The sequence below is a fragment of the Electrophorus electricus genome, chromosome 3 (genome assembly GCF_041902795.1).
Source record: "Electrophorus electricus isolate QZ-2024a chromosome 3, ASM4190279v1, whole genome shotgun sequence".
Lineage (NCBI taxonomy): Eukaryota > Metazoa > Chordata > Actinopteri > Gymnotiformes > Gymnotidae > Electrophorus > Electrophorus electricus.
This window is the reverse complement of record NC_137499.1, coordinates 21,827,489-21,845,784: the sequence shown is the minus strand read 5'-3', so window position 1 is coordinate 21,845,784 and position 18,296 is coordinate 21,827,489. Positions and strand designations below refer to the sequence as shown.

The following is an 18,296-nucleotide window of genomic DNA, read 5'->3' as shown; positions in this document are numbered from 1 at the left end:
TTATAGCCGACACGGTTACGGTCACGTGTGTGTGTGTGTGTGTGTGTGTGTGTGTGTGTGTGTGTGTGTGTGTGTGTGTGTGTGTGTGTGTGTGTGTGTGTGAGAGTGTGTGTGTGTGTGTGTGTGTTTGCTCTTTTTGTTCTAATGTTATCCCGTTGATGTTGCGCCTGCACGATGGAGAGTGCAACAGTCAGGTAGTTCAGGTAAAACATCTCATCAACATCTTATCTTTTATTGAGGAGAACTACAGGTACAACATCAACGTAGTGTCTTTTATTGAGGAGAACTACAGTCAGAGACAGCAGACAAATAACACGCAGGTAGACTCTTACTTTTTCACAAATACGCACTGCAGATGTGTTAGATTAACATAAAGCATGGTGCTAAATTACAGGTATGCACGATGGTGTGTTTTTACTAAAACCATTAAAAGATTTAGCATTTCTGCTACTGAGAGACTGAAAACAAGACGCTGTTTGTCATTGTTTAGTCTCAGCAGTAAGACAGATTGCATCGGAGCATAATTCACTTTGTGTTTGTTAACTGTTGCCATGACAATAGTCTGCTGGGAATACACATTTCCTCTGGTAATGTTATGAGACGACTTCATAAGGTCCACGGAGAAGCAAGTGTCCGTGTTTGATTGATCACAGCAATAAGACATGATAACGAACCGCCTTCAGTGACTGCCATTCTTCATCCTGGACTGTTAGCGCCATGTCCGTCTACTGCCAGACGTTATTACCTTAATAATGACTTTGTAAAAGTGTTTTTAAGAGACGTGGTGCTCTCACATGTTATTCTACCCCTCGAGCTGCCCTACCCGGGGTTCTTATCCACGCGCCCAACGCCATTAGGACCCCGCGGATTAGCGGGCGTGCATAAATACATGCCACTTGGGAATTTTGCCCCACGATTTGAATCGGTTGTTTTGTTCTCATCATTGGTACAAGGTAATACTTTGTAATTTAATATTACTTCAGACGTCGTCAGGCACATTATGTAAACTCGGCTTAACGTTGTCATTTTTTTCTTCTAGTGTTCAGAAAGTGTGCAATTCCAAACAAACTCGGAAGTGGTCTTGTCATCTCTATTTCTAATTAGCAGGCTGTTGTGTTTTGTAACGTCAAATTGTTTTAGTCTAAATTCAGACTTTCGTCTAATATGTTATATTAACTCAACTTAATACATATTAACTCAACACTGAAGTGTGTATGGCAAGTCCAAGTCTCCAGTGCCTGGTTGGGGGTCTGGGCTAGTTTTCCCTTACCCACCTGTAAGCACCAGCGCGCACGATTCCACTATATGTTTGTAGATAAGGTGCAATGAACTGATTTATTTCACATTATGTAGTAGTTTTAGTTAACTGTGTCTTTAAAATTAATATATGATCATATAATAGCATCTCGGTTGTTTTAATGAGCAGTACTTCTATTTCCTTTTTAAAAATTAGTTTTCTTTAGAGAAAAGGAAAAAAAATTAGACAGTACACACACGTTTATTGTCTGAGGAATCACACATATGAAGGTATAAGCCACAGAGGCTAAATCTTTGTAGATATCCCTCCAGATTTCAACTTAACTCTCTCTCTCTCTCTCTCATATATGCATACATATACATGCACTGTACTGTGTAAATGTTTTAGGCCCCTGAGAAAATTAGAAGGGAAAAAAAACCTTTTATCCAAGTTATTTACTTAGAAAACACTCTATTAATCGTATTAGTATTTATTCTAAGAAGCATTGATTTCATGCATGTCAGATCATTTAACCATTTTCAAACATCTCCTCTAGGCAGTCAAGTGTTCTCTGTAGTTAGCATCTAATACCTGGTTTGAGTCATTATGTTCATTATGTCAAGTGTGCTGAATTTAACAGACCCATGTGATCAAAGACAACATCTGGACTCAAATGTTTTTTCCTCCACTAGCTCCCAACATATCAAAGACTTGCTACTTTGTACTGTGACATTTTACTGTGATCTGTGACGTTTTTTACAAGTAAAAACACCACGGTCACGATAAATAGTTTGAAGATCTTTTTTTGTTGTTGTTGACATTTTTAGCAAATTATTAAACTGAAATACAATTAAACACTCAGATAAATTCTGCATGCATATAGTGTGATGGTGTCATAACCGTTACATTACACAACCCTCACAGTCTATCCTGCAGCAAGACGCAGATGACACCAAGCACCCACCAACATATCCAACACTGACCACACCAAACACCAACCAACATATTCAACACTGATCACACCTAACACCCATCAATACCCTAACACCTATTATAATAATAATCGATGACTGTAATTACATCTGTAAAAAAAAAAGTTTCATTTTTTAAATGTCTTATGTTATTTCAAATTGTCCTATCTCTAATATTAAACACTAGGCACATATTCTGATATTGTGATTTAGCCTTCAAAACTGTCTTACCTACAGTTTTAACACTGAGAGCATGCTTTGATAGAGTGATTTAACATATCAAACTGTCTCATCTTTAATCAAATCAAGTGCCATTTCTGATTTAGCCCATCAAATTGTCTTAGTTTTATGTGAATAGCATTTGTTAAACAGGTATTTATATTGTCAAACTCTGCTACCCATAGGATTATTTGGGTTGGTTAAATTTTCCAATAAGGTCACAGAAGTAATGGAGAAAAAGTAGAAAAGAACACTTATGGTATTATATTCCGACAAGTTAGCACGGATCGATAGATAGGATCTATAAATATGCGCTATGGTAGGACATTTCGACAAGGTAGGACAAATCGACAGAACACCAGACAGACGTCTTTGAACATTTGGGAATTCGGCAGCGGCCTCAGTGCTGTGCTCGGAACTCCACCACCCCACAGATTCTGTAATGCGTGTTTGTAGTTTCGCTGAATGGACCCTGTATACTATAAGGCAATCAAGCTTGCTTCATTAACCAAATGCTTTCTCCTACCGGGACGAGCAGCTCAGGGACGTTCCGTGAGCTCTGCACAACACAACCGGAGCGAATTACTCATGGGCTTGAGTGCTACACCATATGTGCCAAAAACTGGTTCACCACAGGGCTGAAGTTAAAGAGCTTGTTTATGGATCAGGAACAGAAGTTTAAAGGGGCTGCTTAGGCGAGGGGCCCCACGGATTTAAGAGTACTCCAATACCGGAATCAAAGGAAAGTGGTTGCAAGGTTATAAAAACTCCCTTATTGTAGCCACGATCCTTCAACCCAACAGCTGTTATTAACTTCCCTGAGCATGAAGTCCATGATCGTGCAGTTAGCATTAGGCCTGTTATATGTTTTAGGACTTTTCTTCAGGGCTCAGATTCTCTTGGATTCGAAATGTAAACGTCAGAAGCGAGCAATACGGCAGTGGTTCAAATCACAGTTGTTCAAAATGGCTTTTTTTCTAGATATTAGATCAAACAGTGTCAGGACCCAATACCTGCTGGGCAGTCATTCAGAACTGCTCTCAGATTGACTGAAATAGCACCTTTCAGATGTCTCCTTTTAACTTTGTTGTTTCCAAGTCATACATATTGCCACTACACTGTACATTGCTCAAAGTAAAAAGGAAGGTTAAGAAAACCATAATTGATCAATACTCGGACAAAGGCTTAACATTTCAAAATTCAGTGCATCATAAAAGTATTGCTACTTTGACTGGTCAGAGTGGAATATACAGTATGAAGCCCCTCAAAGCCAGATATGGCTCAAGTAATGCTACAATGTTAACCAAGCATCTTTTCACAATACAGCTCTCAACTGGGGAAACGGGCTTCGGATATGTAAATCGGCTACAAAATGCCTGCTGTTTAGCTTTCCAAAATGGAACTATGGAATCATTCTTCCAAGCGTCGCTGCGAGAGGTGGCCACCTTGCGGAGGTTCACACCGGTGTGGTCCTCCGGTTAACACTTTCTTTCAAGTCTTTCGGGAAGCAGTTGTGCACTTGCAGGAAGCTAAGCGACTCCTGGTCGGAGCTGTAGGGGCCCAGAACGCCGGCCGGCCTCAGCGGATGCTCCCGCCCCAGCGTGTACATCGAGATCTCGCTCAGGGGCAGCGTGGAGGACAGGGGTGCCTTGCGACCGACGGGCGAGGGGTCCCGGGACGGCTCGGTGGAGCAGGACGGCCGTCTCCGGTAGCGATAGCTTGAGATGCGCGTATAAGGGGAGGGGATGGACAACGGTGCGGGATTCAGCAACATTTCACGGCGTTTGCAGTACTCCTCCTTGTTCTTCTCGATGTAGATGTTCACAGCGAGGACGGCAATGGCCTCTGCCACGATGAAGGACAACGCGCCGGAGTAGAAGGACCAGCCGTAGCTGTACTGGCTCTTCTTGTCGTCATCCTTTTTGTCACCGGGATCTCCAATATTGCAGGAAATGTACACGATGATACCAATGATGTTGGCGAGTCCTGAAAAAGGACCCAGACTTCAGCACAAAATATAAAATTACCATTTAACTGTAACTCATTACTTTAACCATACTTTACTTATCTGTCTGAAGTACCAGATGAAAAATCATGTTCTAATATTACAGTAATATAATACATAATATATAATGTACATCATATCGTATAGTAATATTATAGTAATGGTTATTATATACAGAAAACTATACATTATTAACATCAACAAGGACTGACTCTAGACTTTATTCAGGCTGCAGGTACTGCACGGTACTTCCTGCCTGCACCCGCAGCTGAACTACTCCGACTACAACCGTTTCAACAGAGAAGCCACGAGCAGAGGAGCAGGTGCGGCTTGAGCGGCCCCCGCCCTCCCCCCTGGCCGCCCGCTCTTACCCGCCGCCACGAACAGGATGCTCCCACTCAAGAGCATGTTGTTCCGTCTGCTGTAGATGCGCACGGCCCCCACGCACAGCCCGCCCACCAGCAGCAGGATGGTGCTCAGGATAGGGAAGAGGCTGGAGGCGCGGACGATCCCTGCACGCAGCACACAAGCGGCGGAGTCACTGGACGCTTCCGTGCCCTCGCGGCTCGGCGTTGCGTTGCGCGAAGTGCTCGGTGGGTTGTTTTTTTTTTTTGCGTGACGAATTTGATCGGGTGCGTTACGGCAAACGACAGATTGCAAAGGCGCGGGTAGGGATAGCGACGGTCTGATACCACGTATCGGAATTGGGCCGATATTTGCAAAAAAAGAAAAAAAAAATATGCTGGATCAGATATCGGGCGGAGAGCATTCTAAGGAAACCGATCCAATATTGTCACAAATCCAGCCTGAAAATAGTACAGTAGCACACCACATAAATATACATAATATAAACTGGGTTAATTTAAGCATTAATTTGAGGTTTATACACAGCTGTGAAGGTCAACTGCTGCGTTTTCTTCACATTAATGATTAAAACTATTATGTTTCAAAGCAAATATTAAGGCACTTACAAACGTGATGTAGTTTTGAACACCCAGTGTGAGGGAACTGCCTATCCTACTCTTAGCGAGAGCATTTAAATTACACAATATAGCTAGCCACTCAGCATCATTCATGACCATGAAGTCACGATCAACAGTAACTTATTAATTAATCCATTCTTTAAAAAAAAAAAAAAAAGAAATGTTTCCAGTTTGGCCATGAATTAAATGGGAAAGGAGGGCTTGGGCAAAATAGAAACCACACCGAAACAGAGCCGGAGAGGAGAGGAATAACCGAACAAGTAAGGCACCGTCCTTAGTAAGAAGCGGGAGAAATAACTACCTTCAGGTCCCTTTTGGTCCCTTTTGGAACTTTGTCCATATATTTTGTTTTATTAGAAAGAATAACCAGCTTATAATTGTTATCATTTGTACTAGAGATCAAGTGAAGAGAGACTGGCTGTACAGGTAGCCTCTCTGCTGTGTGTGTTTGGGGGCTAAGAAAAGTGATTCACCACTGAAATTCAGAAGAAGAATCGCAGGTCAATAAAGTTCATGTCGAATTACAACTGCATTCATTAATGAGGAAAAAAATGCAAAAAACTATAGTGTAAATTTCAGGAGTCAGTGGGTGAGGCAGCCATACCGAGCAGAGAGACAGACAGAGGTGTGTGTGTGTGTGTATGTGTGTGCGCACGCATGCATGAGAGAGAGAGAGCTCTCCGGAGGTGAGCACAGTAAATAGAACTAAAAAATGTAATGTTTTTAATATTTTAAACATTTTAGTTTTTATATTTGCCATATCTATGCATTAAATCTGTAAAAAAAAAATATAGCACCAACAAACCATCTCACACACACACACACACATCCCAACAATCTAAGTTTCATCCAACCAACTTAGCCAGAGCTCCACAGTGCTTTTTAATGAAAAAATATTCAAATTCAAGACTCTATCAGAAACATTGGTATCATGTTATCTCTAGTTGTGAGAGATTTCAGTTAGTTACAACAATGTGATTCTAAAATATTTTTCGCAAAGTAAGGACATTTTTTAAAAATCTCATTATTCTAACTGTTTAGAAGAAGTCAATAATATCAAGAAGCAAAGCAAAATTTTTCCTCATTAAAGTTCCTCATGTTGTTCTAATTTAGGTCTAACCATTTCCACCGATGGTTAAGAGAGGAGATACCTTACTGTTCTTTCCCCGTGTGCACCACACCGTCTGCTGGCCACATGTGGCGTACGGAACGGCTGACCATTCAACACTAGTCAGAGATACAGGACAAACGTCTGCAATACCTTAACTACCTGTTCCCACAGAGGGCACTAAGAGACCATGGCATTTAGTGTAATTATTACTATATAAGGGTACTCTCTAATTTTATCTTCAAGATAATTAACAAGCATGAGACAAGAAAATACACAAACCCACTGGATATCTGATAAAAATGAGAATGATGCCACTCGCACAGAACCTGTCAAAATGTCACAAAATTATGCAAAGCTGCACTTTTTATCCCTTCTGAAACAGACAGAACACCACATGTTGTAGAATTCGGGATGAAAGGGCATGACAAAGTAATAACGGGGGGACTTACGCAGGACGTACTCGTAGCCGTCCAAGTCGGTGTCGGCGTCTGCGGGGAAGTGATCGATCCGGTAACAGCTGCCCTTGTTGATCCCTATGGATACAGCAATCGGAGACTGTAGCCGAGATCCAATGCCGACGGGCTTCAACACAGTCTAATACTTACTGGATCCCAGTAAAGGGGTGGCTTCGTTCCCCCAAAGCCTCAGAGCTATGGAGCAGAGTAGTAGACTAGCTACGTTTATTCAGCTGCGTGTATATGAGTATGAACGTTTTGACAATTTTCAACTTGTAATACTTATGTACAAATTCATATGAAAGAAATTCAGTTCATGCAGTTAAATTTTAGTCATACATATTGCGCAGCTCTTCCTTTTATGACATTTACAGACTTCAATTCCAATGCTATTTGGCGCTGTTTGTATTAAAACGTTAACTGCCATTTTATGAGTATTTTGTGAGTATTATATAGCCTGAAATTTATCATTTTTACTCTTGGTGGTTTTTAGCAGGCTACCTTCTCTTGTATTTGAGACATTATTTCATTAACGAAACAATACCTTTGCTTAAGTATGGTCTCAGGCTGCTATTCCCAACTGCACTGCACAAAGTGTAGCACTTTGTGTTCTAGTAAAGGCGATCTCCACACGGCATTGCCTTTAACAGCCTGGCCCATGTCCATTAGATCTCCACAAAATGAGGAGCACAGAAGTTGTTTTATTCAAATTTGTTTACTTTTGTGTTTGGTTTGTTTACTATGTGGCCTAATCATTAAGCAATATCCATACACATGCTGCATGACTCCTTTCTGTCAGTGCATGATAATGCAATGGCAGTAGGGGTATAACTGGTCACTGAAAACAAAACAAGACTGAAATAAAACCATTTGTGCTCATTTGATAAACGATTCTGGGGGGTGGGGTGGGGGGAATTTTTAGTCCAAAATGGCCCAACTGTAGATAATTGCTGAACCTTATGCCATAATAGGACATAGTATTTAGCCTCAGAGATAAAGCATCACTTGTCACAACTGCTTTGTAATTAGGTAATGCTGATATGTTCAACTTTATTAACGTTTTAAACAGCTGTGCGTTTGATGTGCCTTGTTTCTATATTGTATAATGCCATCTATGCCATCTGAGCAAAGATAGTCTACATTTATGTGTCTATATTGAAAGCTAAAAAGATTTCTTTCTGAGCCTTTGCCAAAGCCAGCTATAAGATTGGACAACCATTACATCAAGATCGTTTTCATTACTTCAGTATTATCCAATATCTGATTCTAATATGTCAATATCCTTAGGATATTTCCTCCAGGATCTCTTCTACATGCAAATAAAGACATTTATCATGCACACCTCCCAACACAGCCTTAATACATGCAGAGGTATACACATACATTAAACTCCCTGATGTTGAATTAACACCTCCACTGTGACTTAAGTGCAACTGGATGCAAGTGATAATTAAGCGCCAATTCAATCCTGGAGATTGTACTGTGTAGAGATTTTCTATAATAATAAAAATAAATAAATAAATAAATCTCTGGACATGCTCATTTACTTCTCAAACTTGCTAGAGAATTATGAAGTAACTCAGACTGGTTCTCTCAGATCCCTGGAATAATTACAGATTATAACAGAGTTTTCTAAAGAGTTGTTTCCTTCCCCTGTTTTGGAGGGTGGATGTGCCGTTCATCTCATTATGCTGTTAATTGGGTTCTGTGTTTAATCAACTGTCGCAAGCTAACGAGCGTGAGATGCTTTTATGAAAACAGAGAGAGTGTGCCCTAGTACTTCAACCATTAATGTGGAGGATAGAGGGGTGTGTGTGTGTGTGTGTGTGTGGGGGGGGGGGGGGGGGGGTCCTTGAAAAGATTAAATCAAGCTTGTAATCTTACCCTTCAATACTCCTCATGTGCAACAGGAGGAGATACCTCAGTGATCTCTGCTGGAGTCAGCCTCCATGACACACGTGTGTATCTGTGTACCAGTGCATACACTGGAGCTCGAGTTGGTGTGTGCGTGTTTGCATGTGTGTGTGTGTGTGTGTGTGTGTGTGTGTGTGTGTGTGCGCTGTAGTCTGCACATTTGACAGGAGATACTAAGGATGAAACATTTATTACCAAAGATGACGTGCAGGCCCTCTGACTCCGCAGTCTAACAAATACAATTTAAATCATTTAAGTGGGAAAACGTATACAAAAGAAGCCTCAGCAGAAATACACAGAGCACACATCTCCCCTGCAATCCTCACTGGACACCCTCTTATCACCTGGCTATATTAAATCCGTCTTTCGCACTGATAACTAAATGGATATTTCTTTATATCCTGCATTGGTGCTATCTGAGGCTGTACTCTTATTATAGGACACACACAGACTCTGTTTTTGACTCAATCAAGCACTAAGGGACAGTCTTCCGACAGTCGGGGCTGGGTGGGGTTGTGCAGTCAAGGTGTTAATCATAGGAGGCCAGGCACTGCATTATTAGAACATGTTGCTTTGTCACATCACATCAGTGCAGACTGTTGTTGTTTTTTTTGCTTCTTGTGCTTTTAGCATCTCAGCTCCTCTCATCTCTTTAACAGTGTGCGTGTGGTTAGCAGGTTCAGGCAGAACCACATCCATTCACCGCTTGCATAAACAGGCTCGCTGGGGCAGTTGAGGGTTAAGTGACTGGTTCGAGGTAACAGTGAAACCACTTGTCCACCGGGACTGAGTCCGTGACCGTTTTCAAAGAAGTTCACTGCCCACTGTTGCTGATCTTAATGGGAATTTTCTGACAAAATGTAAGTGTGGTTTGCTATGTGAATACAAGAGGAAATATAACACAGATACTAGGTTCTTCAACTGATCTTAACTTAGTGTAAATGAATTATTAATTGAAAATCATGCTGGGTTGACGTTGAAAGCATATGACGACACTCCATCACTTTGCGCCACTGAAGTGCATGATAGTTGTTATTCATTTACAGCGTCTCACAGAGCGCCGACTATGTATTTGAAATAAATTCCCATTTCTTATCTGCGAGATTTTTAAAATAGGGAATGTACTATTGCAGAGACTCAACGTCGCGTTTTGCTGTGTGTAGATTTGTCTCGCGTGTTGAGATCCACTGAACCTGGCCGTCGCTCGCACGCACTCCGCCGTCTACCCAAACGCAGGCGCGCCCTCGGCAGTCGTGGTTTAAAACACAGTGAAGCCCGCACAGTCGTAATTCACGAGAAAAGCTCAATTATCAATTTATAGCTCCCTCCACAGTTTCCATAGCAATTTGAAATCTTTAGTTGCCGAGCAATTGCATCAACCGCTCAACCAACTACTCAAAGACCCCGGACGCGCGCTCATCACCACTCACATGTAAAAATTATTAATAAACTTTGCAGCACATAAACTACACAAAGAGGACGGATACTTCATCGTGCAATTGCAAACTGATACTGCGTCTTTAAAAACATAATCTCAGTAATCTTACCTTCAATGCAGCAGATTCTCCAGAGGCCGGAGTGCGTCAGATCCCCTTTAATCTTTTTGGGCTGCGGAGGGCTTTCTGTTTCCTCCGTCGTGCTGTTGGTGGCGTTGCAGATGTAGGCTCGAGCGTACACCCAGTAGTCAGTTCCGATCGCCACGGTCATCAAGCTGAAAGCCGCGAACGCGCCCAGCGTGGTCAGAACTATCTGAATCCCACGGTTGCACGTGGCCATGGCTCCCTCGTGGTCATCCGGCACGCACGCTGCAGGACCGTGCGCGCAAAGCAAGTCGAGCCCGAGCTTCACGCCCCTCTAGCAGACGTCCGTCCAGATCCGGCCACGCATGTTGCGTGCGTCAGGCTCAAAAGCACTTTTCGATCGGACCGGGGGAAAGAAACAGAACTGAGCCGCCGCGGCTCCTGCAAACTTCGCATCGCTGGCGCCTGGTGGCCCGGTCCGTCGCGCGGTGCATCACTTTCACGCAGTCGAACGAGCTCTTGAAAACCGTGCGCACGAAGTCGAGTGAAACGATTGAGAACGACAACAGAACCCCGCTATATTTCCAGACCACTGAGACCACACCTTCCAGTCTACCAGCCAATCAAACTGGGGGATGTATCACGGTTACCAAAGTGCACAAAGCCAGTGACGGACCGCTCGCAGCGTTTATGCTCGCGCAGTGACATGGGAAAACTCAAAAACTAAGCGAAACACTGAGTGCGCGCGTTATTTCGATGCCTGTCTTTCGGAAAAAGTAACTTTCCTTGCACGTTTGAAGAAAAGTCGTGCGTTTGTCCATTTAAGGTAACGCGTCTTGCGCGCGTATCCGAACGCACATTTCCCTTCACGGCGGTCGTTGGCTGCACCTCTGTCTGAGAACTGCCGTCCTGTCCACGCAAGAGAGCGCGCTAACTCTATATGACCGTCATAACCCATCAGACCAGCCCTGCTGTGCACGCAGGTGGAGTGGTGGAGTGATGGGAGCACCACGACCCCCTGGCATGCTAGATTCCTGTCAGAGCCCTTCCAGTTCGGATGGAGAGTAATCGGAGCAGACAGGAGACAGAGCCCGCTGTGTCTGGCTCCTTCCGGAATCCCATCCCTCGCACAGTGGCCCAATGTTTCCTGCAGTTCCCTGGCCTGCTTCCGAGCCTTGGAGCGAAAGCTGCCCCGCACAAACAAATAAGCCCACACACACACGCGCGCACACACACACACACAGCTGAGATGCGATGTTCCTTCTTAACATGAATGCCCGCGGGATGCGGCAGCCTCTTGCGTGGTAATATTGGAGAAAATAAGAGAGCCTTTAGGCTGTGTGTGTTTCCCTCAGTATAGACGCCCATCTTTTATGAGAAATTACCATAACTCTCCAGAGAGGAGAGTCAAGAGCAGGATTGGGGGGGGGGGGGGGGGGGGGGGGGTGCGTGTGTCCTGAGGTCTCTCCTGGGCGGGCACATTACGAAGGTGAGAAGAATAAATCGAAGGATTACTCTTAACTCGAACAGAGAACAAGCCAACTGAGCAGCACTTTTTCCTCCCCCTTGTTGTTGTGCTGCTCTTACGAGTCGTTTGGCTCTTATGAACCAAAGTGGAACACTGGGAAACGTTTTGTGACCTGAACATTGGCACAAGACACATTATGCTTCTTTAGGGTTCCTGAACAGAGAGGACATCTTTGCAGAAAAGCACTTGAGGTTGACTGCCAACAACTGTCTTCTCTGGTGTGGGATAATTCTGTTACTACAAAATGTATGAAGACATTTGTAAATATATCCAGTGGATATATTTACAAAGGCCTCTTCCACCCCCTGTATCTGTGTCTTTAATGATATCTAATTAATTAAAGTAGAGATAAAAATCTGAGGACTATGCGCAGCTGTTGCAGTTATTGCAGGAAGAGCTCAGTCGTGATCGGGAGCTAGATTGGCTTGAGCAGTAGAATGAGGCAGTTGATAAAACAAACACTTTTCTGTTTTTTTGTTCCTGCACAAGATAATAGCACGTCGATGAAGCTTTGAGGCCACTCCAAGAGAGGGAGAGAGCGGTAGATACAGACAGTGAAAGAGAGAGAGAGAGAAACTGAGATAAACTGACCCAGAGGGTGTAGAGACTGCTTTGGAAGGAGAAATATAATCTCAACATGGTTTACATGCTGTTATTATAATACATGATATAACATGGAAACATCTTTGATCCACACCCCCCATTATAACAGCTGATCTTTTCTTTCTATCAAACACATCTGTTTCCACCCTTTAGGTGATTATCACGTGCTGAGTCAGATGTGTTAGAACAGGAAGAAAGATACACAGGGCAGGGGTTTCAGGACCAAAACTGTCATCTCCTGCTCCCTTGCCACAGTGACGTCCTGTACATTCTTGTCATAGGCTCCTTAGGGAGAAACACATGCTGGTGTTAATAGATGCTGCAAAACCAAAGGAGCTAAGCGATTAAAAAAATAAATAAAAAATTGACGAAAGACCTGCTTGTCTTCGGGGTCCTGCCTGGCTTTCTGTTTTGCCCGTATAATTGTCTTCAGGATGTGCCCGCTCCTCTGGGAGATTTATAATCTAGTGTCATATAGCACAGGTGTCTTGTTTCACCATTTCACCACCGTCTTGTTTCATCCCGGAGAGGGTGTGGTGAGAGGACAAGCTCTGGGAAGGAATTTGAATCCCCGTTTCGATTCCCCAGTGTTTAATTAGGGTTTGATAGAGTACCTACCAAGCTGCGACTAAACACAGAGCCTGCCTCTGTATAGTTCACCCAGCCAAGCTGCTCCACCCTGGGAGAAAAAAAACAACACACAATTTGATAGGGCTGCAGATATATAAATTAGCGTCATAGTATCTCTGGCTATTTTGCATTTCTCTGCTGCTTTACTGTGGAGGCAGGCACAGGGTCGCACACACATAAAACCACCTGGAGACCCTAGACCAGAAACCCCCTACACTGCCTTACACCCCGGCAGACATATATAACATAAACATCTCTCAGACTCTAGAGCAATACCTTTCAGGATTTTGTCAGGCCTTCAGCAGAAAAGACGTTGCAAACCTCATTAGAAAGCTACTACTTTTAAAAAGATATAAATAAGTAGATTAAGTGTGTGTTTTTAAATCAAGTTTTCTACCAGTTTAGTTCTACTCAAATCTAGGTCTCACTCCGTGACATGATAGCCATACCATCCTGGGAGGGTAAGCGCACACTTTCTCTGAGACACGTTGAGCCAGCCAGAGAATGTCCAACGACAGCTGAGCATGCCTGCAGGAGGGCTCTAACAGCCTGATTCAGTATAATGCTCACAACTGACCACAAATGACATGACTTTACTGACTTTTTACACACTGTTCTTGAGTTGAACCTACAATGACGCAGTTAAATATGAGAAACTGATAGTATGCCATCTGGTATGCCATCTATTCATTTATTGCAAATGTCTTTTCTGTACTTATTATTTACTGCATTCTCCAGCAGGGGTTGAAGATATATGTGTGTGTGGAAGGGTAATGAGTGTTTTGTTACGTTTTGCTATATTGTGTGAAATATCCGCTTCATTTGTGCAGTTGTCACAATATTAGGTACATTTTTTTTTTTTTGTTCACACAAGAACACATACTAAGCACAGTACAGTTGTCCTCAGCTGGTATAGTGATGCATTTTGTAACTGATCAAGACGATCCCAAACTTTTCTGTTGAATTTGATTGCTCTCACTTGCATTGCTCACTGTGGGCATTGTCTAAATCTTCACCTGCTAAGTAGTGCATGTAAATAGGCCAGTAGGCAAAACTGAGTGAAATGCTATGGGAAATGACTAGATTATTGTTGAGTCATGAGATGCAGTTTCCTCACACTTTGGAGCAGCCAATCACGCATGCTGTGAGGAGCGTCTTACAGGTGCAATTCACTGCAGTAGCTATGACTCCAAAACTCATGTATAAAACCCAGAGCAGAGAAAAAGAACTCTACTAAATACGCCTTGAAACGGAGCAAGCAGACCCGAGACAAGACGGCCCGTGATTAAAAGGCAATGAGGTGTCCAGATACGTGGTGGGTTGGTAAGAGGAAGAGGGTGGTCACTGAGGAAGAGGAAGCGTCAGTGGGAGGAAAAGGCACAACGTTGTCTCAAATGTGATACGGGCTACAGGTGTAGACTATAAAATCAACCCTGGCTTAACTGTGACAGCGGCTGTAGGGAGGGTTTGGCGCAATGTTAGTCGGACCTCAGTGTCTTCAATAATACAAACACTCCAGACGGAAAACAGGTGTGCAATCATTCATGCCACTGCAGAGCAGAATTCATTTATAACTGTGACTGGCCATGCACTCTAGTCCAATTAAAATGCCTTCACTGTATTCATTGTTTATGTAGGACCCCACGACTCCCTCATGTTAATGACAGAAGATGAGAGGAGATCTGTAGCATGGCGATAGCAAACAGTGCTAACATGCTAACAGACTTCCACAGTGCAGTTTCCCATGACATCTTATTCCCAAGACATCTTATTGACTATAAAACAGTGATCAAGAGACATCAAGCAAGCACGAAACAACTCTACAAAGTCGCATGTGAGTGAAATAACAATAGATCGGAAGAGCTGTGATCCCAGCATGTACAGGCACCGTGAGGTACACTTGTATACAGTATTCATGTGTATGCATGTGCGCAAATGGTTTTCTGCACTGCTTGATCTCTTTACTGTACCGTTGAGAATGATGCAGCCGATGGCAAAGGAAAGTCTGCAGATGACGCAGATGGATGAAGTGGGCTTCAGCCCGATCGAAGTCAGGAGGTCGCAAAGCCACTGTGTACATGGTGTGTCAGTGTGGTGTGGAGCCAGCACCACAATGTGTGCTGCAATATCAGAGAATGGGCGAATTACCCACATCCAACATCATTGGGCCCTGCAACCAACGTTAACTGCTGGCATTGGTAGTTGAGCAAGCTAGAGTTAGCATGGCTGACAATTAGAGCGAGACAGAGAGGAATGGCTTACCAGAACATGAGGTAGTCTGGGATGATGTTCACATTCACTGCGCAAATCTTATCAGGGAATGATACGTTACGCACCCACGATTGTGATTGAATTCCTTCCGTCTTACTTCCCTTTCCTCAACCCCAGAGAGGAATTCTCCTCGGCTTCCAGACGGAAAGCATTATGCCCATCAACTTCATGGCAGTGTATCACTGTAGGAAGCAATGGATAGTGCATGCGAGGACATCACAGCAGATGCACGTAGAGGGTGTTACATCATGCAAAACTATTTTAGGTGTGCAGTGTATGACATGCTTTGGCCAGACCTGCTTGAATGATGACATGAGGGGTGGGATGGAATGTTAATATTAATGTCGCTGTAATATATTCTACTTTGATTTCCAATCATTTCAATACCCTGGTGGTGTTATGTGCATTAATGTAACAATATAGTGATTTTTTTTTATATTACCCTCCTTCAGTGCATTGTCAACACAGCTGCGTGATATCGGCAGCAAGGAGGGAGCGAGAGGCGAGTAAAAGTTAGAAGAGTCTTTATTCTCCATAACGAGCTCAACACGAGTAAGCTCGAACCGTGAAGCTCAAAAGACGTTTAAAGTAACGCAGTGACGAACGGCGCGCGGAAGCATGCGCAGGCAGGGGAGCGACGTGCAGGACGACTGGCAGGTACAAGAGCGCGTGAATGAGAAACTGGTGTTGGTGATGATCAATAAAAGGGAGATTGGGAACACGGTGTGTGTGTGTGTGTGTGTGTGTGTGTGTGTGTGTGTGTGTGTGTGTGTGTGTGTCCTGCTGGGTGTTCGCCACACTGTGACAAACTGAATTCAAAAGAAAAGTACTGAGATTTTTTTTTACAGTAAACAGAATAAAGCACTTTTTAAGTTGTTTGTATTCATTTTACACTTACACTATTGTGATCGAATGTTTACAGAGAAATGTGTACTTAACAACAGTCAAGATAAACAGACTTCCTGTCATACTGACGCTGTACTTCCGCAGTTTTAAAGGTTTTTGACATATGCTCTAATAACGGGCATTTCCCTCTGGTGCCTCCAGTTGGTTAATTAATTCGGAAGCAGAACATTTTTTTAACTTCTCTTTCAAACTGAGTATATTATGACTTTTTTGCAAGAGACATATGCTGTCGTGCTGCTAGGCTTAACTGATGTGTTGATGCATTTACAGATTTTTATCACTGTAAGCATGGCTCAGGAAAAGTGGGAAAGCAATGGAGAAAATCTAATGGAACTGTTAGCTCTGAGTACTATTCTGACACACCCCAAAATGTATAATATAGTGTATAATGAGGTTTTTCCCCAAGGCCAAAACACATGTTCTGTAATCACATTGCCTTTTTTTTCAAAACCTTAAATACAATCCTAAGAGCTCCAATTTTATTCTCCAGGATACATTTCTGACTGTCAAAACAATTTAATCAAAACCATGTGAACATTGCTCACAATGAAACTTTGTCATCAAAACACAAACATGTATCAAATCTATACACTACTTCTGCCTTCTTGACACTAGGTCAATCAATCTAAATCTAGATGTTCTGGTGTTATGAACTGAATACTTCAATTGAATGAATTGATAAACAGGACAATATACCCATATAAAATAAACTCAATGTAGACAATGTAGTCCATTGCTCTGACATATCCACCCCTGGAAGGACCCTACAGAAGGACCCTAAGGAGGGACCCTACGGAAGGACTCTAAAGGACTCCAAGGTGACATCATTACAAGCCATCACCATTGCATCAAGTCAGTTTTCTCTTTCATGTGAATGTCTGTCATACACCTTCCACTGCTGTGCTAAGAAAAATTCCTCCTTACGGCTGAGAAATGGAGAATAAGGTTGCAGGAAATTTGGGAATCTAGCATTGTCAAACCACTCACGGACGTCAACGCTCCGATGGAAATTGGTGTCATCCCAAATGATCACATAAGCCTGCGCCCTGTGTTCTTCTATGAATGTCTTGTTTATGGAGGCCACTGAGAAACAGTTGAACTTTGGCTGGACCCGCTGGCCAGCTTCTCTCAGTGGTCATGCCATGAACCATCAATAAGTGTTGCCCTGATGTCATCTGTAATTTGGTGGTGTTGTGCTCCTTCTCCCCAATCCTCTCCCCTCCTCAGTTCAGCTCTGGTTGGTTGTTGAGCTCCATTTTTACCAATCACAGAGTTTATCCGAGGCCCCTTTTTATGCATGCTTTCGCTTTGCATAACTGCTCCCTCATTGGTTGATTCAACAATTAGAACAATGAGGTATGTGCTGCATTGAATAATACCAGTGATCTGTGTTTTGTAGTAGTGTTTTCTTACAGCATGAGTGTGCTTTGTGGTAACACTTGGGATTGCAGAAATGGCAAGAGTGTTTAGCAAATCTGCAAATGTGTGTGTTTCAGGACATTTTGTCGAAGGTTCTGCAAAAAGAGTTATCAGTATAGCAATTAAAGCTTTGAAGAACTGTGTTTGGTGTATCAGTATGAGTGTGTCAGCAGCGGAAAACAACTGTAATGCAACCAAGCAGGAATAGTGCAAGAGAAATGGAACAATGCAGCAAAGCATAGAGCAATGGAGGAAATAGAGCGCGCGCACACACACACACCCTCTTTGCTCAGTCTGCCTGCTCCTAATCATCAACATTTGCTCTGCCAGGAGACAGTCAAACACTCAGCTAAGGCTTGTGCTGCTGCAGAATAAAGAAACAGCAGTTTGCTCGCTCTATCTTTCTCTCATACACACAAACACAGAGTGCACTCTCTCTTCCACTGTTTGTGTCTTGGTTTCTTGACTCTCTGCCTCACCTTATTTCGATCTGTTATACCTCAGGGGTATTTGAGTGACTACAC

General features: G+C 43.1%; 1 protein-coding gene and 1 long non-coding RNA gene across 3 annotated transcripts; both read right to left on the bottom strand.

The window, feature by feature from the left end:
- Window positions 1–213: 213 nt before the first annotated feature.
- Window positions 214–11,693, bottom strand: cacng4a (calcium channel, voltage-dependent, gamma subunit 4a). 2 transcript variants are annotated; one of them, XM_027031143.3, is made up of 4 exons: window positions 10,443–11,691; window positions 6,976–7,059; window positions 4,804–4,944; window positions 214–4,413 (listed from the first exon to the last, which is right to left on the bottom strand). In XM_027031143.3, exons 1-4 carry the CDS (start codon window positions 10,669–10,671, stop codon window positions 3,884–3,886), a joined length of 984 nt encoding a protein of 327 aa, XP_026886944.1. In that variant the 5' UTR covers window positions 10,672–11,691; the 3' UTR covers window positions 214–3,883. The 2 variants fall into 2 exon arrangements, with proteins under 2 accessions (XP_026886944.1, XP_081566718.1); XM_081710592.1 differs by lacking the exon at window positions 4,804–4,944 and having other exon boundaries at window positions 10,443–11,693.
- An 858-nt stretch (window positions 11,694–12,551) lies between these two features.
- LOC145653722 (uncharacterized) lies at window positions 12,552–13,214 on the bottom strand. The gene is made up of 2 exons (XR_014119887.1): window positions 12,923–13,214; window positions 12,552–12,831 (listed from the first exon to the last, which is right to left on the bottom strand). It is a non-coding gene; the product is annotated as an uncharacterized LOC145653722 (long non-coding RNA).
- Window positions 13,215–18,296: the final 5,082 nt, after the last annotated feature.